Raw genomic sequence first — 27113 nt, 5'->3', positions numbered from 1 at the left:
ACTTGTACGTTACGTTTAATTACTTCTGCCCTACTTCGGACAAAACATCAACATATTTCAGGCTTCGTTTAAATATCAACTTTCAATAAATATCTCAGGAGGTGTAGTCGTAAAGCAATTCGCCACGTAGAAATTTAGTTGAATAAACTAGCCCTCACTTCATCTTTAGTTTCATCTATTTTTTAATTCCCTTGCCACTTAAGTTTTAAAATTTTCGTACTTCGTTTCTTTTGTTCATCGGGTAAATCCAATATCATTCGTTTTAATTATGTCACTCAGCTTTAGTTGAGTGAATTCATTGATTGATTTTTATAGAAATAAGCTGGCTGGTTCATCGAGGAAAAAAAAACAACAAAGGAACTAGCCTAAGTTCAGAAATTCCATCATGGGAATTAAGCAAAAAGAAAGCAAAGAAAAAGGGATTATCTATTTTCTCCAAAAGAGAAATTCGATAAAAAATATCCAATTGTTCATAAAAATTGGATTGTTTCTATTACCAGGATAATCTGTTTCGGGTCATGCAAGAAGGGGACAAATTTTTTGGTCGCAAACGATCAAGTTTCCCTTTCTAAAACAGTTCCTCTCTCCACAATCAAGTAATCGGAATCTTTTTCCAATTTCTCAGGCGGCGGCGCCGTGTGGTCATAGCCCTGCCTACAGGTGGCGCTACGTCTGACGTCAGAGTAGAGAGAAAGAGAGGCAGAGGAAACTGAATGAGGGGGGAATGCGGAGAAGAGAGAAACTTGGGGGCTATATAAAGTTAGGTTCCCTGGCAGGCACCGGACACTAGAAGCACCAACTTCCATTTCGAACTCTTCTTCTAAAAATCGTGACTTTTAAAACAACAGAAACTTTCGAAGAAAAAAGAACCAAACCGAACCTCGTCGCAATTTTTATTAAATCCAGTAAGAGAATTAAATTTAATTTCTTCAAATCCCCAAAATAGTTTTCCTTCTAGAGAAAGCTAGTTTAAACCCAAATTTAAAGTTTCCTCCCAGTTTCAGAAACATAGCTAAATAAGCTAACGTAGACAACCCAACCACCAAAAAGAAGAGATCGAAAAATCCGTGTTTCGACGTAAGTTCTTGAAATTTTTCTAATCAGTGTCGGAGTTTTAAGATCGTGATTAGTTTAGTTTTTAGGGTATTGGGGTCCAGATGTCAAATCAGTTTAGGTCTAATTAGGACGAGATTACGAGATTAAAGTTATCGCGATAAGCTATATGGTAAATGTAAGTGGGAAATTTCTTATCCGATATGGTAGATAATTAAACCACAAATATGTTCGTAAGATATGCTTTAAGTTAAGGGATCCAATAAGGGACGGAGGTATTATAATTAAATTGGAGATTTGGAACTTTAATTATCCAGTGTAATCAAAGAAAACCTCCCATTTTTGTTTTCCAATGAAACGTATGTTTTTTCGCGTCTCGTCCTTATTTTATATTTAAAGACATAGTAAACGGTTAATGTTTTGGCTGTTTGAAATTAGTCTTATAATCACAAAAGTTGAAACTTCATTAATTTTCTTAAAATTTTAACTTAATAATATTCTACTGAGAAATCAAATTTCTAAGCAAAGTATTTGCTTTTTTTGGACTTAAAGCTACTATTCCTTGTTCCTTTTTTATCAGACTATCCTTTTTTGTATTATTTAAAACTCTTTGAGAATATTTTCAATCAAATTATATAACCACTTCGTAAAATCAATTAAAGAAAAAAAATTCCATGGACTTTTCTTAATTAAACCTACAAGAGTCAAACACGACTGGAATCGTTCTTAGAATACTTGAATCTTTGTATAACAGAAGTTCCACATTCTCGGAAATCCCACATTTAACTTCGTAATTAATCCCAATTAGACATTACGTCATTTACACTCCGTGCAACTGGCACAGCCTTATGTATCGTCAACCTTAAACGAAGGGACGACGATTACGTAAATTACATAGTTTAAAGCGCCAAATCCAGACAATATATTCGCGTTTAACGGTATTACTATAATCAACGCTATCTAAAATTGTTACAATTAAAGTTAACTTAATCTTCAAATAAATTTAAAATCTTAATCACTTTTGAATTGAAAATGCTAATTGAATAGTTTAGGCGTGAAACATTACAACCTCTCCTCATTCTTAAATTTTTGTGAAGGCAGAGAAACAGTTGTTGTCATTCTACGTCCAAATTTTCAAGACAATCTTAAAACATTCAAAGAAAGATACGGAATATAAGAAATCAAATAGGTTAAAGCGAGAACGTAAAAAAATATAAAATTACGTTGGAAATATAAAAAAATAAGGGAGTCATTTTCGGAATCGTTTCGTTCTTTCTATTTTTGTACCGTAAAAAAACATAAAATTAATTTTCCAGTTTATTTCTGGACCCTAAAATGTTGACCCCCCCCTCTCCCCTAATGGTTTCGAAAAGGCGGGTCGGAAATATGACCGTGTGGGCTGCCCAACGGTCATCTTATTCACGCCATGTAATATTCAGAACCATTTCTGATTCCTCCAGGGAGATATTACCCAAACCTTGCACCACCAAAACGTGAACGAACGCCAGCAGCCACTCTACAAACTTCAACTAAAAGGGAATACCAAAAATAAAGCTAGCAAATGGATATCCAGTTGCACCTTTCTTTATATAAGAACGTTTCGGGAAGGGCTGTAAATTGTCATCAGTGTAGTTATGGGAGTATTTTACAAAAGCTCTTAATGACACCTGCAAGCTTGCGGGCGATATATTTGAAATACAACTTCCCAAAGTAGTCAAGATTTAATTGCGAAGCTGACCTTCGGGAATACTGGGAAACGCCAAATTACAGTGGAGGAGGATTAGGTCTTGTTTAATTGTATTTTATATTTCTGAAAAATATCTTTCTCTAAATCTAGAAAAGGTTTATAATAATCAAACTGCAACTATTTTCAATTCTAAACTAATATGTTTTAAAATCCTTGGTAAATCTTTCTTCTCGTTATCTTTCTCTTCCATTCAACAAAACATTAGAATATTATTTATACACTGACTAAAAATTGAACAGAATTGAGAGGAGTTTATCTCAGATACATTCCTCTTAGGTGGAACAGTTAGTATACATGTTTTCTGGGAATGGTTTCATTGAGGCGTTTTCATCCACCGTGTTACTCGGTTTCTCCTTTTCTTCGAAACTTGCTGAAGTTAACGATAATAGTTAGTATAGAGGGCTTTAGGTTAGATGTGGTTTAGTGGCTAGAATTGTAAAGGGATCCACACGTAAATAAGCCGCAGTCTTAGTCTGAACATCCCTTCATAGATAAAGCCTAGACTATTATTATTGTTGGAGTCTTAAAATTAGTGTCTTAGTTTTAAAAACTAACTTGAAACGTTTGTATATAGATAATAACATACTCTCAAAGCTTTTAAGAAAAGACGACATTCAGGGGTTTTAAACTCAATGTATTTCCCGTTAGCGCCTGTAGAAATGTTTCACCCGCTGTACACAAATGCTAGCAGTGAAGCAAGCTACTTCATAGCGACTCTGTTTTTCACGTATCCCGTTTACAAAATGCAATTCAAAATAAAACAAATGATAAGAGGATTTAGTTTCCTCTTCTTATCAAGCCGCTATTATTTACAAACAATATCTCTAATTAGGTACCTAATTGTAGTTTTAATCTATAAATGAACGGGAGTAATACCGAGCGTAGGATTTAAGCGTAAGTTTCTAGGTTTAGAGCTTAAGAAATTGACCAAAAAGAACTAAAACTTCTAGTCTTATTGATGTAAGATGAAGTTTGGCACGAGAAAATTCACAGATGTTTTCCCAATTTTATTTTTCAAATTAGGGCTAAAAACGTAGAACCTCTTGTGACATTTAAACTTAAAGAACTTTAAGCCCGATACATAAAAGAATTAACTACACGTTTTCTTGTTAATTAATATACAGTTGAAGAATCGTCTTAACTGGAAGATTGTAAATGGCAAATGTAACGAAGTCATTACGCACTATCTCTACTTCTATTTTAATCCATATAAGTGGACGGACAACAGAAGGTTATTGAAGTGATACAATATGTTCGAGTAGACATAAGATCAGGTAGCAACAATTTCAAGCTTTAATCAAAAGCAATCAGGGTTCTCATTAGCGAAATAGTACTTTGTCAAGGGTCCTCTTAGCTGGAAGTAAGGCGTTAGGAAATTCTTTCTTAAGTTCAGAGTATTTTTTTTATTTTTGCCTATCGTTACACGGACTAACCCCGGAAAAGAGCGTCCGATGAGAAAGAAGATAAAAGAGAAGGGTAAAAAAACCAAGATAGAGATTCCCGAATGATTCGCGTGTTTCGTTTTAATGGCACTTACAAGACTCTTCTTGTAAAGAGCTTCGGCGAGAGACCTTGTTTTTCACTCCCCGGCCGTCCTCAGACACTTAAGCTAGATCCCTTGGCTCTTTTCTCTTTATAAGCCATATAGTTGGATAGTGATTGAAGTGGAGCCGACCAATTAAATACTTCCTTGGCCCCCTCTTGTACTTGCCCTTTTTCGCCTTCCTACGTTTATGAACCTTAGTAACTAACGAAAGAACAATTCTCTTGATTTTTTAAAAGACCTTATTTTTTTTTTTGGATCTTTCTAAAAGTGGTTGAGCTTGTCGAGAACAATTTAGTAGAGATTAATAGAATTTAAGAGTCAAAGAGAAAGAAAAAGAGGAAAAACACAACACCGAAATAAAAAAAATTCCGGGCTTGAGAAAAAAGAATTTAATTTGGCAATTAAAACTAACGAATTTTCTCAGAAATTCCGTAATTTCGGACGTTAAGCCTAACTACTATGGAGTTCTTTCTTTGGGTAATTACTTAGCTTCTGTGTTTTATCCTACAGGTTGGCTTTATTTCTCTATAAGTGACCTAGGATTTCTCATAAGAAATGTGAATCAATAATAAATAGATTTAGTTTCTGTAAAATTGATGTAACATAGAGTTGAATCGACGCATAACACGATGAAGTATATAACATGATTCTTCCTAACATCAGAACATTTGGAGCAAATACGTTATAAATAGTTCCTCATCATTACTCTATTAGTACTGCTTAACTATTTGTTAAGGCGCATGCGCTTGTGGATTTTTGTCCCACGTCAAGACAAACAAGGTTTGTGGGTTGAGGATTTAGTACCAAACAGTTATAGAATTCACCCCACGGATGCCCATCTGAAGTTTGATGAGAGGTAGAGCAAACAGAAAGGGTGAACCTGGGAAGAATCATGTTACATAACTACAGTATCCTTCTATTATCCCCTTCTAAGAACACTAAATTAAAACTAGAGGAATTCTAACTTCCTCCTTTAATTTTCTATTAGACTGTTAACACGAGGTGAATAGATATAGTCTCCGATTTTGTTTAAAATTTGTTTCCAACAACATATGGGACACAATCAAACTAAAGTCTAGACTCTAGACCTTCAATAGAAAGTCCAATTTGAAATTTATTTCATTAAAACTTTAACTTTCGAAAGTTAGATTAAGTTTAGCAACAAACTTTTGGTAATTTAATTTATTTTTTTTTTCTCTCTCTTTTTTGCACCTTACAGACTAATTTCATCAGTGGAAAAACCAAAGAACCGCGAGGCACAATCAGAAATGAGCTCGACCGTATTAAAAGCTTTGGCCATCACCTTATGTTTGTTCTTGGTGCTTCACGAGCTGGCAGCCGCGCCCATGTACGACGAGGACAGTAAGTTCGCAGATACGAAACCTTTCTTTTCTTACTCCTTTTTAAATAATCTTTATGGCACGACTTTACTTGAATATATGCTATTTCACAATGCATGCACGCTACGATTCTTTAAATTTCAAATATGACATTCGTAATTATTATTAAGTTTACGGGGCGTATGAAAGGTAGGACTTCCTTTAAGTGATTAGGAAATTTAATATAAAATGTTTAAACTTTAATTTATTTCGCTATTCGAGAACTTTATGGTTTAATATTTAATAAACCTGACTGTACATCGGAAATTCTCGCGTCAATAATTCAGTCCTGCATTAGCTCAGTGCCATATTGCTTTGCGGTATACACTTAATTATATCAAATTTGCCAATCTGATGTGCAATAAACGCTTCACTTTACCCTAATCTTAGATTATAAATTATAAAAGCACACAGAGTTTAAGGAAATGACCGAAATAATTTGTACTAAATTGTTAGGCTTAAATTAAAAATTAAAATTGAAAATTTGTTGCAATTTTTCTTACGCTAAACTTTTTCGTACATTTTTACGGGTAATTTCTTAAAATCTCTAGTATAATTCAGGGCGTTTAAAAAATTTTGGTTAGACCGAATTACAGGGTTCTACAGGCGATTTTGACCCTTAAGGGCCACCCTAAACAAGTTATGATTTTATTTTAATACTTGACACGACCAACCAATAAAGGAAATTAGAATTGCCTCTCAAATCATAGAAATTACATTTTGAACTCAAAATAGCCCTTAGAACTTTGGTCCTACAACCCTTTTTGGATCACCATGTAAACAAGTTTAACTTTGAATATTACAATAATACTAGTGCTGAATTGAATACTCGTATAGTCTAGCAGGACATTCAATCTTATTTCAAATACAGACAATTCTTCACGTGGGATTTAATCCAGAAATCTTAAAAATAAAACCGATCCCGCCAGAATCTTATTTCAAAGCGCGTGGGGACCGTCTGAAAATCAGTCATTTCTAAAGAACCGGGTGTATAGAAATAAAACCAAGAAACTACGCTCGAGTAACTTATTCTAAGAATTGCAACTCAACCTTTCCTCAAGTTACTATGCGCAAAAGCCTGAAAATTCCATTGAATATGATGAAGACTCGAAAGTTGATGTTTTTGGCAAACTGAGGGTGTAATATGAAAAATAGGCAAAACAGCGCAACTTCTTCAAACCAGCTAGGCCTAATATTTAAAAGGCGGGAAGGAGCAATAGCACTCTACTGCGCCATGCAGGTAAGAGATAAAAAACGGTTCTTTTAGATACCAAAAAATCAAGCGGGGATTTGTAAACCGGGTCGTGTCAAGGCTTTTCTCACCTGTTGAGCTTAGAGGAAGCTATTTAAGAGGGTTTTTTTAAAGAAGAAGAACGAAGAAATATCCGACTAGCAAATCCCTACAGATAGCAAACATCGTCAAAGTCAAAAATGTTTATTATAATGAGGGTCGGGACGAGATAGCAGGGACGATCTTTCGTTTTTGACGCTTTTATCGTTCACCGCATCCTTACCGTGTTATGCGCCTGGATTTGGAAAATGGTCTTGCAGACGAAAATATAAAATTGAAACAAAACCCCGAGTTTAATCATTTGCTGCTAGAATATTGAAGAATTTAATTCGTTAAGTAACATATACATTCAAAGACGGGGTAGAGAATGGAGTCCGGTGACAGTTATAATGGAAAAATTGGGTATTAGACTAATTATAATGAGAAGTTTCAGCGAGCATTCAGTTCAGTTCAGCTCCATGACCACGAATCTTGAAAAATGAGTGGAGTTTCACATATTTACTTATTTTATATTAAATAATGAAATAATTTCAAGATAAAATTTAAATTAAGCTCACTTTAACGTAATTTAACTAGCTTTTATCGCGGTTTTGCAGAACAGGTTACAGTATTTAACCTAAAACATTTTCTCTGTGTTATTTAAAATCTAGTTATTGATACTATGTTGGTTCGCTTTGTTTTTTTGTAATTTTTTACATTTAGTCCTCTCTTTAAATTACGGGTTCTCTCAATAGTCCAGGATGTTTAGTTCAATATTCGTGGAAAAAACTATAAATTCCTGAGACTAAAACTACAACTACTCGAGGAAGGATTTGGGAAAACTAGAGCTCAGTCGTGACGTCGTCCAAGGGAAACTTTTCCAGTTAAACTATTCCAAAATCGCGTATTTCAAGCGAAAGGTTTACATTTTGAGTTTTGAGTCTCTTCTAGCAGCTATAGGATTTCAATTCCAGCAGGCGACAATCCGAATTATATTAAACAATAGCAAACTAACTCGAGAGAAATTTAGGTTCGTGTTAATATTTGATGTGGAATAAGCTAGTCAGAAAATGCATAAATTTTAAACCTGTTGGGATATATTTTTAACACCTCCTTCCTTATTAGTTTACTTTGATTCACGTTTTTAAGGGGTTTTCTCGCTTGCTTTTCAAAGGAAAGAAATTAAATTTAAAATTGGTTTCGCTTTTCATTTTAAAACGAGAATTTAAATTTACATATTCATAAGTTTAGTATTAGAGGAAAAATTCAAATTAAATAAATTGTATTTGATTTACCTCAGCATATGTCGAAATGGTTCCAAATTGAAATTTCAAAGTCGTAAATAGAGTTCATAAAAATGAATTAATGACTTTGTGAATCATATTTTTGCAAATAAAATTAAGTTTCTTCAAAAGTTATATTACTTCGTTGAAGACAGTTTGGAAAATTTTAATTTTCAAGTAGAATTAATTAATATAAGCCCTTTTCATCATTAATTTAATCATATGTCCTTGAAGAAATTCATGGTTTCATGCATTTTTTACTTTAACATCAGGATTTAGTTAAAAAAGTTAGTTTTTTTTTTTTTTGGCAGAACAAACCAGAACTAAGAAATCAATTCGATCAACTATTTTACAAGAGATTGGTTACGATTTAAACCAAAAATCGATGCATATAAAACATTATTCGAGTCGATAGAGATTTGCGGGATATATCGAATTGGCTATTAACGTTTAGACACGTACAGGAAAAAAACTATTTCGATTCTGTTACGCAGCATTCGACGAGCTCTAGAAAACCTCGCATAAAATACCAAAGTTCTAAAACATATTTTTTCCAAAAACCCATTTTTGAAAAATAAATAACTAAATATTGAATTCAAAATTTCAAATACGATATAAAAAGCTACGCTACAAAAACCTTTGATGTCAATATAATCCAACCATATTTCTAACCAATAAAGGAAATACCTTCTGTAAAAAAAATGTAAATCTACGAGGAATAACCCCTCAATATGAAAAATACAGCAGACCACTCTTATATATATAACCGGGATTACGGTTTAAAATATAGAAATATTCAAATTTTCATTCCGGCCAGCCCCCTGTGGTATAAGATCTAGCTTCGATTTATTTATATATATAATTCCCGAAAGGTCGGAGATATATTAGATTTGGGCTCCCAGTCTATAATAATAGACATTGTTACTAAAATATTAGTCAGGGGAGGCCCAAGTATAGCTTTGTTAAAGGTTATTTCCGCGAAATATATGGATTCGGGCACGCAAGGCCGATTTCCAAACGAGAAACGAAAACGGTGAGCGGAAAATTTCTATAGAACGAACAAAAAGGATACCTAGACTCGGATGTAAAATATTCATTTCTAGACGATTTTTAAAGGAATAGAGGGTTGAAAAGGTGGAAAGAGGCGCCATAAATTTGAGCTTTACTAAGGCAAAGTTGCGAAAACTATTTTTCATTCCCTCTATTCGAAAGGGAGATGGATAAAATTGATGAGACAGTCAAGTGAAAAATGAGATTTAAGCTAAAAAGTTATTTATTTTAGACTAAAACATATTTCAGAGGAACAGATATCTATCTGAGATGTTTATAAGGCAACTTAATAAAGACAATATAACATTACTAAAAACTGTCTTTGTATAGACAATGGCGCGAATGGGTAAAAGATAAGTGTAGAAAATTAATTGCCCGACTTAAGTAACAGATATTAAAATTTTCAATTTAAAAGACTGGATTATTCGAACCCAATTTTTAAGAAGTTCAAAATACGTAACAATTTGCCTATGTTTTCATCGCGGAAAACGTAATATTTGTGTCAAACTTGCACATTAAATTAAATTAGATAAAGAATTTGCTATAAATTTTGCATCTACGACGCTATCGGTTCCTGTTTTCCTTCGTTTCAGTGAGAAAAACAAAAGCTTACGTAAATTGAATCTTCAACCCTTTTCAGACAGTAAGTCTAGAATGCCATTGTCAGTTGAAACATATTTAAAATAAAATAAATTCCTTTCAAATTGATAAATGATGAAAATTGTGAAGTTTCTCATTAATTTCTTTCCTAACAATATTAATAATATTAATATTAAATTTGCTAAATAAGGAGATGTGTTAGAAATTTATATTCGCAAACTTAAAATGCTTCTTTAAAAACAAAGGGTTACAATTTGAATAGATATATGTTGTTATGTCGGACTAGCTTCTTGTATTTAAAGCGTTGAAACAGAAGATCTTGTACATAAAACTGAGGAAAGTTATATACATAAATGCATTCATTAATATTCCATTTTAACCAAACCAATAGGTACAGAATTAGAAATTTTAATTTAATTTATTTCTCTTGTCTAAAATATATTTACTGGATTACTTTTATTGGAGAACAGTTTTCGAGAAAATTATACGACTGGGGGTGCGTTTCCTTAATCCATGAACTAGCTAACTTCCTGGGAAGTATATAGATTATTATAAATTCTTAAACTTTACTTGAATTTAGTTCCTAACTTCCTTCAACCAAAATCAACCCTATCTAAAACATAATCCCAAGCAACATCGTTTGTTTCCTTAGAGATAGCGTTAACATTTACACTCTAACAATTGTTACGTAATCTTCTCACCTAGTTTTGTGATTTAATTGTTACGGGAGCGCGAGGGGTCGAACACTTCCTACACTCTAAAGAAACTACCGAAATATATTTTGCAATACTAAACTGTACAATCCGTCAAGAGAAAGTTCGAGAGAGAACCCCACAGTTTCATTTTTGTTTTGCAACAGTTCTCTTTGTATATGACAGGAAAATTTCTAGTTTCCGATTACGCAATGAATCCAATTAAGCAATTAACTCATCCGGAAACACCGTGAAGGGTCCGGCACTTTTAAATAACCCTTTGCTACCTACGGGTAGTTTTGCTAAATTTTCTTATTATAACCGTTGTTCTTGAATGTTTATTCAAATGAGTCTTTTAATCCAGTTAACGCTGACCCCCGAACCTGTTTCGAGATCTTTACGGTAAATCGCGTTAAGAAGATCAGTTTCGTGACCTTCCAGAATGAATTAAATCACAAGCCTGATAGATTTTGCGGGGGAGTAGATCGTCCGGTATTTTTAAGTGCGATCTTTTCAATTGAAATTTGAATTGTCCCTAGAGATAACTTCATTAAGATCTAGAGAATTATTGGAAGTTTGGCACGGTTTTGGTTGGTAATTGTCCAGACATTTAGGTTTTTCTTAAATAATGGGGAACTCATGTGGATTATCACCAGGAGATTATTCGGGAAAATACTTAGCCGTAGGTATGGATTAAGAATCTTAACTCGCAACTATATTTTACAGCATAAGTTTATAAGATATATTCCAAGGTAATACACTACATATACTTCGTAATGCTAAAGACTTCCTGAGAGAACGACCAGCGAGAATTGACTACACTCGGTTAATTTTGCAGTCCATCTTCCTATTTTGTCTGTGCTAAGCCTTTGACAGCGACTCACCAGGCGTCGCTTTACGAGAATCTATGACCTACGTCACTTCATGACAGGCTCTAATTTGTAACCAGTGACAAACTTATGGAACATATCTTATAAACTTATGATTACAGGCATAGATTTAAGAGAATGGGAAGATTTTATTTTCCCATTTAGAATGAAGCCTGTTTATTTTTTATTTCTGAGAGTAACTGCAAATTACTTTAATTCAAATTAAATGACTAGTTTAAATCCTATAAAGGCAGATTTAAATAAACCAATAAGATGCAGGTTGATTTAAAGAGAAGCGAAAGCCAAACTTAGAGACCGGCATGTGGATCAGAGATAAATTTAAATCGAAAACTCCCGAGTTCAGTCCTTCTGATATAACATTCTGCTAAACGTCATACTTGAACTACCTTTTCGCAAAAAAACTCAAAATAAAATTCCCAAATGTTTTATTGATCTCCTAAAGGCTATGAGAGACTGGATTTAGACCCATAAAAGTGAATTGTTTTAAAATAAGAATGGTACTGCAGAGAAACAATAAAAAAGTCAACACTCTTATCTATATCGAAAAGAAAGGGAAAACTCCAATAAATCTATCGTCTTCCTTTTCAAAAATAAAGCGGAAGGGGTTCGAGTTTCGATTACTTTTAACGTGATTTCTTCTCTATTTCGAATAAAACTTCCGAGTCGACAATCATTCAAGAGGTTAAGTCTTTCCTCCGACACGAAAAGGAATATCTTTTTAAGACTTTTTTTTTAAAGGTTCAGTCAATAAAGAGTGTCTCTAAAAGTTTCCAAAATGATCGTGAATTTTTAGTTCCTACCGAATTAATTCGGTTTAATGGTTTTTGAATGATTGACAATTAAAGGAGCGAAATCCCCTCAATTTGCGAAATTTCTCGTTTTGAGATTGAAATGGCCATCGAAGTAATTGCACGTTTTTGTCAAAGAAAAGAGCCTCTAATCGTGGAAGTGCCCAAGAGCTTCTCAAAGAGCCAAAAGTCTAACAAGAATAGTTTCATTACTTCATTCCTAAGGAGCTTCTTGCCCATTAGTTTTAAGGGATAAAATAGTTCAATTATTTTGATTTCTATAATCTCTCAATAAAGTGTAAGTGTTCGGTAATTTATATCTTTATAAGTCAAGTCCTAACTGACTAACTGATAATCAATGCCCAGCTCAAACCGCTTTAATTAGAAGACTGAAAATTTGCAGAGACGTTGCTCTTAAGTAGTAGGATTGCACTAAAAAATATTTATTAAATCCGACGCCATCTTGAAAAATGGCGTCCAGGAAGGTTTTCGATAAAGCTTTTGGGGTTCGATTTGCAGTCGTCTTTTAAAACGGCAGCCCTAAAAGTTACGAAAATGTCCCAACGGGTACCTTTGCTTGGTAGTAATACATAAACATAGACCTTTCATTCTAAAATTCAATGATTATTTAATGTAGCTAGCGAGACTTGTTAATTTCTCCTTCAATGCCGGTAAAATCTGGCCTAACCTCATGAATCTGTAGTGATGTTTTCATGGCATAACAATCAAAGTTTGAGGTCCACTTAAGTTAATTAAAACAATATACCAAACTTGATATCCCCAGCGTTTTCTCTTGGAAAACTTTACGGAATTAGTTATTTATGAGAATTAACAAATGTTTGGCGACGATAGACACTTCAAAGAGATTCGTGGTATTTTTATAATTCACCCTAATTGTTTACTTTTCAGTCTCGACCTTAATAAGCGCAAAGGCCGAGTGAAAATAACCCCGGGGATTAAATTTACAACTAATTAGCTGAATATCTTAAGTTGCGTGGCGTAACTTTATGAGAATTTAAGAGAAAGGAGCAAATTCCTTAATTTATACCCCTGATTATTGACTTCTTTGTTTACAAAACGTTTCGGTTCTGTAAATAAATTAATTTAAATAAATTTACGCTAGCCCTTAGGTAAAGCTTTTTGAAGAAACTTAAAAGATCTAGGGTGTTTGAGTTACCGTTATTACAAAGCGACAGGCGGTTTATTATCCCCACACGTGGAATTTCTAATGAAGCGACGATTATCCTGAGAAATTTCACTCGTTATTAGTCTTAACGACTCTTTCTAATTAGGCCTATTTAGTTCGCGGGAAAATTGCTTTGTTATATTATAATTACATGAGACTAAAGGTGGACGTGCTTTTCCCGCGCCAGCTAGAAACTGAGAACTAATTTCAGCTAAAGTTATTTATTTTTCTTTTTAAGTCAATTTAGTACTTGCAAAATCGTACATCCCTTTAAATTTATTATAAATTCTTCAATGGGACGAATGATTTTAAGTAACATAGACTAAGGATTTTAAATATTAACGACGTCTACCAGAATGAGATAAATTAATATTTAATGAGGCGATGTTTAATGCGATTGAGTTTGACTCCAAAGAGTTTTGAGAATAATAGAGAATAAATTTTAAATTATGTTTAGGAACAGACGTTTTGGTATATGGCAAAGTTTCAGCTACAAATATAGCCAATTTAAGGATAGTATTTACTTTAACTGATCTAAAGTTTATTTGTTGACGATAACAAATAAAGTAACAACATTAATATTAAAGTTTATACTATGATATAATTGGCTAATCAGCGATGCAGAGTAATTTAAGTCCCTACAGATATTTGCACGTTGGCTTTCGTACACAATCCCCTCTCTTGCAATAATGTTTTATACCTAGGTTGGATCAATTTGTTATTTATAACAAATGGAATAATAATATTATAGACATTTAATCTATTTGATGACTTTATGATGTAATATTGAGAAATAATATCTGAAAATCATCTTCAAAAATATGTAATGCAAGTTTTGCGACATTTCATGCTCAGCCTAATATATTGTTATCAATTTAATTAATTGTCATTGGAAATGAATATATACAATAAGTTCAAGAGAAAAAAACAAATCATTCCAAATGTTTAAGATGAAAATAGATTCGAGCATTCGCAATCATGAGCGTGTTTTCTCCGAATGCAATATCTATAATTCTTTGGAACACATTGCGTAATGTTTAACAAGGAATTATAATTATTACTGTATATAAAAGGAAAAATATGTTCCCTCATACGTATACCACATATACGTTGAAAGATTGAGAGGGTAAAAACGCGGTGTGGTTCGTCGCCACGCCAACTGAATATTTTCTATTTTTTTCTTTCTCGTTTCATTCTCTTCCTCGTGTCTCTAGTCACCCTCATAGGTGCATTAAGGGAATTAGAAAAAAAATCTACCTGATATTTGCCTATATAGACTGTATAAATATAACTCACTCAACTAGAGTAGGCGATTCAACACGTCAAAAAATATATCGAGAAACATAAGTCGTATTTACAAAGCGGGGGTCCTAGGAAAGGACGTGTATGTGTTGGGTTGAAGGGAAAAAAAGCTTTTAAAAATGTTATTATGTAAGAAAGGTAAATTAAACAATGGGGTGTCGACGTGTCGTAACTAATGCGCGATATTAAATCGATCTATTTGGATAACTAAAGTCATGAAATAATGAAAGAAAGAAAGTAAGAAAAATAAACACCACGCCAACTTGGGAAACGTTAAGCCTAAATTTTACAGAAGCTTAGTCGTGAAAGGTCACGGGTTCAAGCGAAAAAAATTCCGGAAGATTTATAGCTATTGCAAAACTTGATAATCCGTTTATGTAATTATTATTTCATATTTAATTTGATATTAATTTTAAATTTATATTAAAAATAACTTATTGTTATTGGTTACACAATGCCGGAAGTTAGATTAACTTTATATTTAAGCTAAGGAAAAGAAATTTTTGACTCTATACGTGAATCTTGGAATTCCGAAAGTCAAACGAAACAAGGCATAAATTGAAGTGGTAAAAATGCTACGGATGTTTGCGATAAAGCTTTGTACGGGCAAACGGTGAAGGTTAAAATCTCTAGAAAAGGGGAAAAGAAGCCAATTATTTTATAACGACGTTAATCTCAATATCTTGAAAATACTTTAAATCGGATTATGTAGAAGAAATATCTAATATTGTAGTTCTAATTGGAAACCTTTCCCCAATGATGACCATGAACGAAATTCAATTATTGACTTTTCTCGGCCGAACTTCTAACATTTCAAAGATTAATGTATACTCATATCGAACGTTAAAAATCGATCAGGATATAATGGGCCCTCCATTAAAAATTGTTCTTAATCGCTCGCGAGGTTAATATTTTGTATTACATTTAGTTTCATTTGCAGTATTAAAGAAACATTAAAGAAGTCTGTAAACGATAAGCTATTATCGAATCATGAAAGTTTTGTTTCCCAAATTAGTTTTAACGATTTACGAAAAAGGTTTTGAAAAAAAATATTACACTTAACGGAGGTAGTGTACTTAGATTTATCCGGTCATTAGAAGTTTATTAATTAACGGTTAAGAGTCGTGAAACCTCAATGACTACGAGAAAGGAAGGAAGTTAGTAACTGTCGTGTTTCGTCGAGACATAACTATTCCCATAACTTAACCACTTTATCTATACAATATATTATATAATAATATAATAATAATATTTTACACAATAAATATTATTATTATATTATTATTATATATTATATAATATCCGTCTGGCATTTACAAAATGTTATAGTCATATTCAATTTGCAATTAAGGTTTCGATACAATTAAGGGGTTTACAAACGTCTCACTTAGCTCGTGTCTCTCTCTCTCTCTCTCTCTCTCTCTCTCTCTCCTTTAAGTTACTGTTTTGGCGGCGGAGACGTTGGCGACAGTTTGAAAGAGGCAACGTTGTTTCTGGGGGGGTGTTTCCAAATCACTTTGCGATTGGGACCGGTCTAATGAAATTCCCAGGCACGTACAATCTCGAAGCCACGTTCCCTTTAACGCGGGAATCTTTATCGGCGAAACTCAGACCCCATTGAGCGCAAATAAACGGTAGACCGGAAGGATTTACGCTCGTCTAACCTCAAATAATATCAAGTATTTTAAACATATCTAGCAGTTCAAGACTAGGCTTGGTTTGCCCTATCCCTTTTTTGTGGAGATCAGCTTGGTACAAACATTCAAATTTAGTTGTAAGGTAGACAGATTTAAATATTTTCCAACAGGTGCTGTTTTTTTAAAATCACACTAATAGGATAATTTTCATGCTTCAAAGGTCAGAAAGAAATTTTTTTAGAAAGATTTCAACCTTTCGGGAAATGAAATGCGCTTAAATCCAAAGAATATTACTTAGTCCCTGGTGGGTATCGTTTACTACCAACATTACTGCTCAGCAGAAACAACATTTCTACAGGGGCTGGTTGAAAATACAAGGGATCATTTTCGCCTGGTAGTAGGCTTCACCCTAAGTGTTACTTCAGAAGGTACGCAACCAAAGGCATTCTAAAACATTTGAGCTCGGCTAAGTTTACGACCAAACCCTTTCCAAAAGCTAGCTAGCACTTTAAGAGATGCCAAATCAAAATAATAAAAGCAAGCAGCTAAATTTATATTTCTGAATGTATTCATGCCAAAGGCATTAAGCTCTTACATTTGTAAGTAAACCCTTGAGTATATTCAAATTTCCTCGTCTTAAAAGCGAGAAACAATAAAAGAACTATTAAAAAATTTCCCTGAAAACACAAAACTGTCTTTACAATACAAGACTCATTAGAATAAAAGTCCCGAATTCATTCCATTAGTCTCGAATTTCCAGTCAATGCCAATAATAAATGTACGATTTAAGTTGGAGAACTGGAAACTTTTAAAGCCAAAGGGTTAACAACGAAAAGAACAACTCGGAATTGGTGTCGTCTTTGTTTTCAAAAAGTGTAAAAGAGTTTGCTTGCTAGCTCGGAGAGGTTACGGAAAAATCAGGATAGGAAACTTCCATTTCCTTTTCGATTAATGTATTCACGGTAGCGGCAACGCTAGCGTAATAAGAGTTTTAAGATAGTTGGTTGCGTGGATGGATATTAAGAGGTTCTTCCGAAGGAGTAAAATCGCCCTGAGAGAAAGAGACGCCATTCTCTTCAATGGATACTTGAATCAAAACTTTCCCACAAGGACATTTCGCGATAAAGCATCATCAGTACGACTTGTGTATTATGTTTTTTGAAAAAGTGACAATACTTTACTGAATTTGATCATACTTCATGCGATAGATACTAGTAACACAAAAGGAACACTTCCCTTCCTTGCCTTTAAGCCTGTTAAGAACGTACTATTCCGAACTCGTAGCATTTTAGATTTATGCTTGATCCCTTAAGCTTCCATTTATTGTTTTAAAGTTTAAAAAGAGAAAACAACACCATACTGGTATTTCAAACAGGTGTGTTCAAAGACAATTTAGGGTTTTAACTGTATTAGAACACTGGGGCAGCGTCGGTCAATATAGCTAGTTGTATTATGTTCAAAACTATAGTTTTTTCTAATAGAATCCATTCAGAAAGTTCTAATAAAGGGTCTCAATTACGAGCATGGACAAAATACTTCAATTTACCAACCACAGCAGCGGTGGTTATGTTCGCAAGGGAAATTATTTGTCTAGTTGTAAAAAATGGATTGAAAAAGAGTCTCTACCGGTTCCTCTGGGGTTTCAAAAACGGTAGAAATAATGGACTTTATACACATCCGGTTGCTGGAAAAAAGGGTGCCAGAGAAAAGAGAGAAGAAGAAAAAAGAATGGTCTTTTTCTATTTTCACTCTTTTGTCAATATCTCGACTTTTCAGACACTTGGTTTGACGTTTAAAATGTGTCTCAGTTCCTGAAAAGGCTTACTGCAGCGGGAGGAGGTCAAAATAGCCTTTTGTGTCTTTTCGAACATTTTGACAGACCGATGGTCAAGAGAAGGAGAAATTGATTTATGGAAGCGAAGGGGAAACAGTGGTAGGGATTTTAAATTAACTCCTTACACTAGTATAACGGAAGACTATCAATTCTAATATATCTAAAGTGAATTAAAGATTTTCTGATTGATTATACAGCGTCTTAGAGTAGTATAACCTTTGGGATAACAAATTAAACAAAAGCCAATATAGTTTATAATTATAATATAAATTAATGAACAGGGTTTTGAAGTTTCCGCCCGTATCTTTAAAGGTTGAAATTAATAATAACTTAAATTAAAGTTGTAAATTAAAGGAAATGTATAGTAGGCTGCGGCAAGGCGGGGACTAATTTTTATAAATACGTCACTGCATGTGGTAGGCATTAAGAAGGGCAAAACGGTTTGGAAATACAGAAAATTGTCTTCAGAATCTTCCTAAACTATTATTCGCCCCTCACAATGGCGTCTTTCAAAACTTTAACCCCACTACGATACCGATTAAAGGTCTTAGACTTTTAACCCCAATAAAACTTAAATTTCAAAATCGAGTTTGACTTAACAGTGTATGTACAACACTTCCACCAAAGATTATTTACTATATCTTTGGACTACCATGCAGTTTGTTTAGATTTTTTCCAGGTTCAAATAGAAATAAGTTACACCGATTCTGACAATACTCGATGAACCTTAAGGCTAAGAAAACTGGAAGGAAAATAGTTTATTTACCTGAAACTACAGGTAAAACAAACACCTAAATGAGACTATTGTTATAGCGTTCTGGTTTCTTTCTTAGTTTTTCAAAGCAATGCATAGGTAGAGAAGAAACGTAAATATTACGAAAACGTTCAAATGCAATCTAAATACCCACTCTCTAAATCCCAGGAGAAAAAATTATTAAGACAAGATGAAAAAAATCAGCCAGGCGTAATTAATTCACTCTGACTGTTGCCAACGCAGTCCTATCTTACATATCCTTCGAAGCGGGGTGTTGGAAAAGGTGCACCGTGGAAAGTTTAAAAGAGAAATTACCAAACCACATCGCGATAAAGCTGTCTCTAGAGAAGATTTCCAAAAAATAAGCCAGGAAGGCCTACCACATTCCTTTGTCCCTGTGAAAAACACGAACTGTCTTTAGCTACTTTCAACCAAAAACGTTACTATCGGATGAATTATTTCATACTGCAAAAATGAAAGGTGAAAAAAGACACCCGATGGTGAAAGCGTATTTTGGATGTTCACTCAACCGGAAGATGAATTGGATATTTTTCATTTTTTTTAAGCTAAATTTTGAAATTTACTTTCAATGCTAGACAATGATTTTTCTAGGAAAGTTAGTGAGTGGCATACTACCAGCGATAAACTATAGCCATAAGTTTATAAGATATGTTCCAGAAGTATGGCACTTCATACTTACAGAGAGACGACGCGAAAATTGACTACACTCGGTTTTGCAGTCCATCTTCCAATTAAGTCTGTAGTAAGCTTTTGACAGCGCGTCACCTGGCGTCGCTTTACGAGAATCTATGACGTTTCACCTACGTCACTTCAGTTACCAGTGACTTATGGAACATATCTTATGGACTGCGGATTGAAAAAGAACAAGATATAATAAAAAGATCAGTTGATCTGTTTTATGGTAACTAAATCGTTATTTATATCTATATTTGGTTTGAATATACCTTTGTTTTTATATCCCTAATAAACCTTGAAGCTCCGATGATACTTTTAGACAAACCATGGTGGACAAATTATGAATTAATGAAAGGTTTATCAATTGTCCTAGTTAGTAAATTAGTATATAATATAATCATTATTATAGGAATTATGATTTATCTTTTACTCTTTTTAGTTCAGTAATGTAAAGAAGTTTGATAGTTGAATAAAACAGTTAAGCCATGGTTATTGAATTCAAAGGCTTTCGATCGAACACGTATGTAATATGTAAATAATTTATCGAACCCTAAATTTATTCTTTTATCGATACAAAAGCCTGCTGTAGTAACTTCTGACAAATAGAAAAATGTATATACAATAGACAAATCAATCGGATATGATGGAAACTTTAGTCCAAAAGAAAGCTACCATATTTTATGATAAATTAAACAGATAAAAGGAAGACCGATTTCGATCGAACAAAATGTCTATTTTCCCCCCAAAAAATACCCAACAATACACGTATTGCTTGATTCTTTACATTCTTGAATGGATTCCTCATTTCATTGAATAACCCCAGTTTCCTTCTCAAAATTCCTCCATTCCAAAAACGTACGACAAACTACAACTCCAATAGTTATCCATCAATGCTATACTACAAATAAAATACGCAAAAATAGCAGCAAAGACTATCATAGCTGCTAAGCCTTGGTCAAAATAAAAAAAGTAGGAAAGGAAAAATAGGCTGGGAAAACTAATATCTGCTCCTGGTTACTCCATTCTATTCGCTTGGAATTAGTGAATGTAGTAGAAAGTGTCGTGGTTTATTATTGAACTCTTTACTCCTCATATATTTCTTTATTTAACCTTAACTCACGCATAGAGTACTGACCCAACCTCATAGTAAGCTTTACTATGAGATGAAATATAAGTCATAGGATATATGTTCTTTTGTGAAAGCGTTCTACATTTTCTACCCAGGATTAAAACACAAAGGCGCGCGTACATGTTTATATGGTACAGAAAATACTGTTTCTCTATGGAAATAACCTAACCTTATTTCCCCTATTTCAACCCCTCCCTCTTTTTGGTATCAAGATTAAATTGACTCCCGAGAAGCTACATACTTTCCGGGCTTCGTTAATGTAGATTTAACGAGCGTGAAGCCTTTCCATTTTGCTCTTTCAAGCTTTGTTGTTGTTGTGCTCGTATTAATGAAAAATCTATAGATTTTGCATGTTTTTAAACTGTAAATCTATCTCTATGGGGGTTAGTTGCAGCCCAGATAACATGTGTTACGTCTTTGTTATGTTTATAATAAACCAATCATAGTATATCGCGAACTTTTAAATAGAGTTAACGGTCAAAAATTAGTATCTTAACAATCACCATGTTGTTATAATAAGGAACTTTCTTAATTAAAGTCAAGGCATTTGGAGAAATGAAATAATTCATAAATTAATTGAACACTTCTTATAGATAATGGAACATTCTTGTCTGATATGTCTTAGTTCATAGGACCAATGTTTAGGAATCCATATCTCCACACTACCACTCAGTTTGACCCCTTCAATTTATGGCAGACTTATCATAAACACCCTGTATGTTCATTTCGAATAATATACAGGAAGTAAATTAAAATTCAGGGAAAAGACAGACGTGATAGAAACGAGTTTTGGATAAGTAACCATGGGTTTAACTTTAGAGCTCTCTTAAAAGAGGATGATTGATGTATTGATAGGGTGGGGGCAGGAATACGATAATTAAATTTGAAACTAAAGAGCCATTACCTTGAGACGTACTCTTGACAATTCGGGACGAGGTTGATACGAGTTTATAGCAAACTTTGGTCAAAACACTCTTGTCTGAGGACGTATATTCTCTTGCAATTTAAGGATGTCGTTGTCCTAGTGAAACTTCGCTTTTGACTATAGTTGCAAGGCTGAGAGAGGACTCGAGGAACGTGCATGATTAATCAGTGTCTTCACTAAATTCAATCCCGTAACCCTGTAACGAGAATTATTAAATTAGACAGCCAGTTTAAAATTCTATAACGAACTTAATTTTAGATCTGAAGTGTCAAAATAAATCAAGGTTTACGTATGTCATTATCAACGACAATATTTAAAAGCATTGGGGTTTTTTGAAAGAGTTATTAGAAACAATACGTAGCTCACGTAAGTTGCTTAAGTTCACCTGTTTTTAAAGTTCAATAGACTACCATTTGAATTTTGCAAGCGACATTTTCTTAATGTTCAACGCGTGCATTAGAACTACAACAATTCTGCCTTTCATATTGATTCTCACAATTTATGCATATTTTAAACTGCAAAATCACAACAACAAAGTCACGCTTTGCTATTGAGAAACACCGCCGAGTTTTTCAGCACTAACGACACGAGCAATTTAAATTTTAGCTTTTTTTAAACCAAATATTTTTCACCGATTGATAACAATAATCGAATCTTTCGATTAAAGCACTTATCTATAGCCTAAAAAGTTTGAAAATAATTAAAAATAATATAATAGGCGCCAAGTTAACTAGAGCATGATTTTCTGAGGTTTGCCCAATTCTGAACTCTAGGTTCTTGGTCGCCTCCCGGTTCGGGTTGGTCCCAGTACGATGATATTTTACCCGTCCCAGCAAGACGCGCGGCAGGATTCCAAACTAATCCGTCAGACACCAAGATGATGCACGCCAAGATTAACGCAGTTTTCACATGCAAGTATTTGTTCTCAAAATTTAAATTAGAAAAACCGTTTTAAAAACAGCGCGTTAAATTTTACTGAAAACAAAAACCATTTGATTTAAAAAATAGTAGAGTAGATAAATGGGGTGACATTGTGGGTCTTTCGGATTAGTAACGATTTTGAAAGTACGTCAATTTTTATAAACAAAATGAAATGGGCCTTTTCATTTAGATCTGTTGAAAAATAAGTTAAAGGGATTCTACGGAAATCAAGCGATCAGATCTCCAGAAAGTAAGTGATGAGTATTAAACCCCCGAAAAAAGATTACGTTAAAGCACGTCTTTGGGTCAATCACGTAATATTTCAAGTTAAGCGCTCTCTTTTCAATTTTAAAATTGTAAGGCACCTGATAGAATTAACTAGAAGTTTAGGACCGCATTTGTCGATGACTATACCGGCATCCATAACCAGTAAATCTAGAGCGTAAAGTTTTAAACCCATTTTCTTACTACTTCTTCGCAATTTTACCCGTCAAAATAAAAGGTCTCGGTTGCGGCGAAGTTCCTTACTCTTGGTTGATTAACTCTTGATGAAAAGTTAATCCATGCAAACGAAGACCTTAAATTTTGAAATCAAACAGAAGTTCTTCACTCATATTAATATTACGATTTGAGGAATCAAAAGAATCGCGGGTAATTTGAGGAGACCCTGCAGCGGTGCGGGTATTTATTTTCAGTGTATATCACCAACACACAACTGACCTAAATATATTTCGCTTTTAGCTAAATAGTCTAGTGAATACTATAGTCGAAACCGGAGAACAAATAGCGACAGAGTAATATCGAAACACTGCCTTCGACTGCATTAGGGCCTATCGAAAGATAAGGTGGGGGAGGGGGGGGCAATACTGTTCTATATAGGTAGTAATCCCTTAAATTAAGACATCTGGAAATATCGAAAGAGATCTATTTACCAGCGTAAACAAAGAAAAAAGAGGCGCAGTGCAATATCGAAATTGATCCCTATACTATTTTTTGGATTGGGGGTTCATGATTGACCAAGAAATCGTATCCAATCCATCTGCTCCTGATTACTTTTACGAAAGAAGAGGAAAGCGGTGGTAACCCTCCTCTTCCTCTCTCTCTCTCTCGCTCTTCATCTCCGGAACTTTACTCCTCGTGGCCCTTTTCCTCCAACTTCCGGTTTTCGGAGGGTCCCGGGTTCCCCTTAGGCCTCGACGCTAACGGAGGACGAAGAGCGAAAGAGTGATGGAGTTTGTCCTACAGTGTTGCTCTTCTCCATGTATTGTCGCTTCTCTCGGTCCTAAAATTCCGCCACCCTCCCCTTCCATATTTTCTGTTACTGAGGCCCTTAAGGAATCTGTCCTCCTTTTCGCTAGGATAGCGGGGACCCCCAAGCTTCGAAAACGGAAATTACCGTGTTTAGTTGTATGGACCATTTGGTTCCGATTGGGCGACAAAAATCGCGCAACGCGAAAAACATTTTTTTCGGGTTAAATTTTTTTTTTGCGGATAAAGAAAGGAAATTTATAAGGGAAACGATGAAGATTGTTTTTTTCCCCCATTTTTGTTTTCGATCTCTTATAAGACCATCAAGATGATGAAGTAAGGTAGATCGCGAAGACTTTTCAGAAATCGCGGTATTTTATAAACGTATTTGCATGAGATGAGCTGCGCATGAGCATGCTGGACACTTATCAGAAATGATTCTATATGACCTTGGTGAAACGGATAAAGACCATGCTCTTCATGGTTAAAATTATTATGAAAATTGTACTTTATGAATATAGATAATAAATACAGTGTGTTTCTAATTAGTCTGCCATAAATTAAGGGTGATGTTCTTTGAACGATTTTGAATCGAAAATGTTTTGTAACATTTTGCCGTCCGGGCCACTGTTTTCGAGTTATGATTTGAGTGTTTTAGCGATGACCCCTTAATTAAATTAGAAATCAATGTCTTTCAGTTTCTTAATGAAATTTAAGGGGCCATCCGTAAAATACTAAAATCTATTTTAACTTGAAAACACTGGCCTGGACTATAAAATGTTATAGAAATTACATTTTCGACTCAAAATCGCAAGAACATCCCCCTTATATAGCAGACATAATAAAAACCCTTTATATATAGAAGCACCTTATCGATATTATATTTCTGGAGAAAAAAAACCCTACACGATAAATTTAGCTAATTAACAAGACTGTAAGTAGACACTCATTAACAAAATTAATCATCGAACCGAAATATAATTGTGAGGGTATAACTATAAATTCATCTTCTATAATAATTTAGAAAAGATACGAGACTCGAATCACCTCGGATTAAATAGAAGCACGTCTGATATCTAATTAACCTCAGGCTACAATTTAATTAAGGCTCAAATCAGTTCGCAAATCCCCCCACCCCCCCGAAATTCGCATGTTGATATAATGCATATTATACACCGTATATAGTTGTGGTTTAAAAAAAATGGGGTTCTAATGTTTTGACTCCAATTCCTGCTACGCGGGATCTTCTTTCTTTTCAGATTTACGCGAGCTGTACGACCTGTTGCTGCGAGCCGATCGAGGTTCCAGCTTTGGTCATCAGATGGAACGTAAAGGAGGCCGATCCCCTTCTCTCCGATTAAGATTTGGTAGGAGAGCGGACCCCGTCTGGGAAGCGGCCATGGGCTCTTCCGAATCTGGAGCACCTTCAGCGTCCGGACCCGACAACCCTTCTAATTAATGATTAAAACCTTTATTAAAGAATCCCTCCGAGCCGGGACTTTTATTTTTCATCCCTCCAATCCTCCCTCCTTTATCCGTAAAGACCCCCACTATAAACACCATCTCGAAATATTTTCCATTGACACATTATTTAATTAAACCTTGATTGCGTAGTGATAATTTTTATAATCCTTTCGCCAAAATTAAAAAAAAAATAATTATATCAAATATGATTCCGAAGGAAAATGATGATGACATTGATTTCCAGGTAATTAATTAATATATAGTTATAAAACTAGGAGACTCTATACCATTTACACAAGGAAGCCAGGTTTCGGGTGTTACACAAGGAGATCAAAAGCCAGGTCTCCTCGTGTAAATGGTATGAATCCTCTTTGTCTGAAAACTAGTTTAAATTGACATAAGCAGCCTGTATTGAATTTGAATGATACTAGATACGTTTTGCTAGTTTTTACAAAGGGATATGAATAGAAATCTTTAGAAATTAAATTCAATAGCTAATTTCTCTTTCTTTTTAAAAAAAATTTAGTCAAAGATTTCGTGATTTAGACTGAGGTTTTATGATTTATTCAAACATTTCAAAAAATTTAGTAAATATTATTGGTGATTTTGTTTATGGTTTTTTTTAAATATTTAGCAATAAAGTGTACTAGGCCTAGACCCCTTTCATATTTAGTATAAAATAATTATACTAATAAATATTGCAGTAATATCTAATTAAATTCTAAACTTCTCTTTACAGAAACACCTTTCCTATCAACGATTTTTTCAATCGCAAAGCCAATGTAATCATTTTGTATAAAACGATCACAATTTTTTCTGTCCCTAATCGCGGCTTCTTCGCTTAAAAAGATCTCGTTTCAATACAAAAGTAAATTTAAATCCATAATTTCTTATTTATAAACATTCGTGGCCTTCATTTAATTAATTTAAATTAATTAAAATTAATCTCTAATTTAATCCCAATTTCGCGTGTAAAATAGCGTTAATCACTAACCCTATTTAATTTTATTTTAAAGATATATATAAATATATATAAATTATATTATATTATATTACGTAATATTTAACCTTTCGGCACTCAGCCGCCTATATAAAAAAACTCCCAAAAACTCGTCTGTCTTTTAAAAAAAAATTTCCCCTAACTTTTTTCTCGAGATTATGTATATTAGTGAATACGGAAGATAAAAAATAATAATAAAGTATTTTAAATTGGTTTGTTTGAATCCCAGGAGACGCATTAACTTCTAGTCTTTTTACTTTTAAACACGTTAAAATAAACATGGAGATATTAATCTACAAGTCGCGAGGGAGATACCCAAAATTGCATTTATTTATTTATTTATTTCCAGATTCAGGCTTGTTTAACAAATAAATATTATTTTTACTTCGTTTCTATTAAAAAAGAATATTGACTCAAGTTCTAAAAAGCTTTTTAAAAGATATAATTAAATTTAATAGCGCTAATGACTTTTGATTTTTGTGTTGAACTTTTTTGTTTTGGAATTAAATAAAAAGAATATTTTCCTTTTCAATTTTCATTCTCTTAGACAATTACAATTAAAAGAAATATTTATATATTTTAAGCCTAAACGCTAAAAAAAATCGAAAATTTTTTGAATTTTCTTTGGAAAATATGAATTTGCTTTATTCAGTTGAAAATATATTATCAATCAGTGTCTGCCTTTTGCGCTAATTAATCCGCTTTAAGGCTTACCGTTC

The 27113-nt window shown here is 33.7% G+C and overlaps 1 protein-coding gene across 4 annotated transcripts; it reads left to right on the top strand.

The window, feature by feature from the left end:
• Window positions 1–708: 708 nt before the first annotated feature.
• On the top strand, window positions 709–26384 carry sNPF (short neuropeptide F precursor). 4 transcript variants are annotated; one of them, XM_089867579.1, is made up of 5 exons: window positions 709–905; window positions 999–1077; window positions 5566–5708; window positions 25190–25638; window positions 26134–26384. In XM_089867579.1, exons 3-4 carry the CDS (start codon window positions 5615–5617, stop codon window positions 25387–25389), a joined length of 294 nt encoding a protein of 97 aa, XP_089723705.1. In that variant the 5' UTR covers window positions 709–905; window positions 999–1077; window positions 5566–5614; the 3' UTR covers window positions 25390–25638; window positions 26134–26384. The 4 variants fall into 4 exon arrangements, with proteins under 4 accessions (XP_089723705.1, XP_089723704.1, XP_089723706.1 ...); XM_089867578.1 differs by having other exon boundaries at window positions 988–1077; XM_089867580.1 differs by lacking the exon at window positions 999–1077.
• Window positions 26385–27113: the final 729 nt, after the last annotated feature.

The sequence above is a fragment of the Phalangium opilio genome, unplaced genomic scaffold, assembly GCF_054372755.1.
Source record: "Phalangium opilio isolate 3A_F unplaced genomic scaffold, DU_Popi_V2 ptg000024l_1, whole genome shotgun sequence".
Classification (NCBI taxonomy): domain Eukaryota; kingdom Metazoa; phylum Arthropoda; class Arachnida; order Opiliones; family Phalangiidae; genus Phalangium; species Phalangium opilio.
The sequence above is the reverse complement of the archived record's forward strand: the minus strand, read 5'-3'. Positions and strand labels throughout refer to the sequence as shown.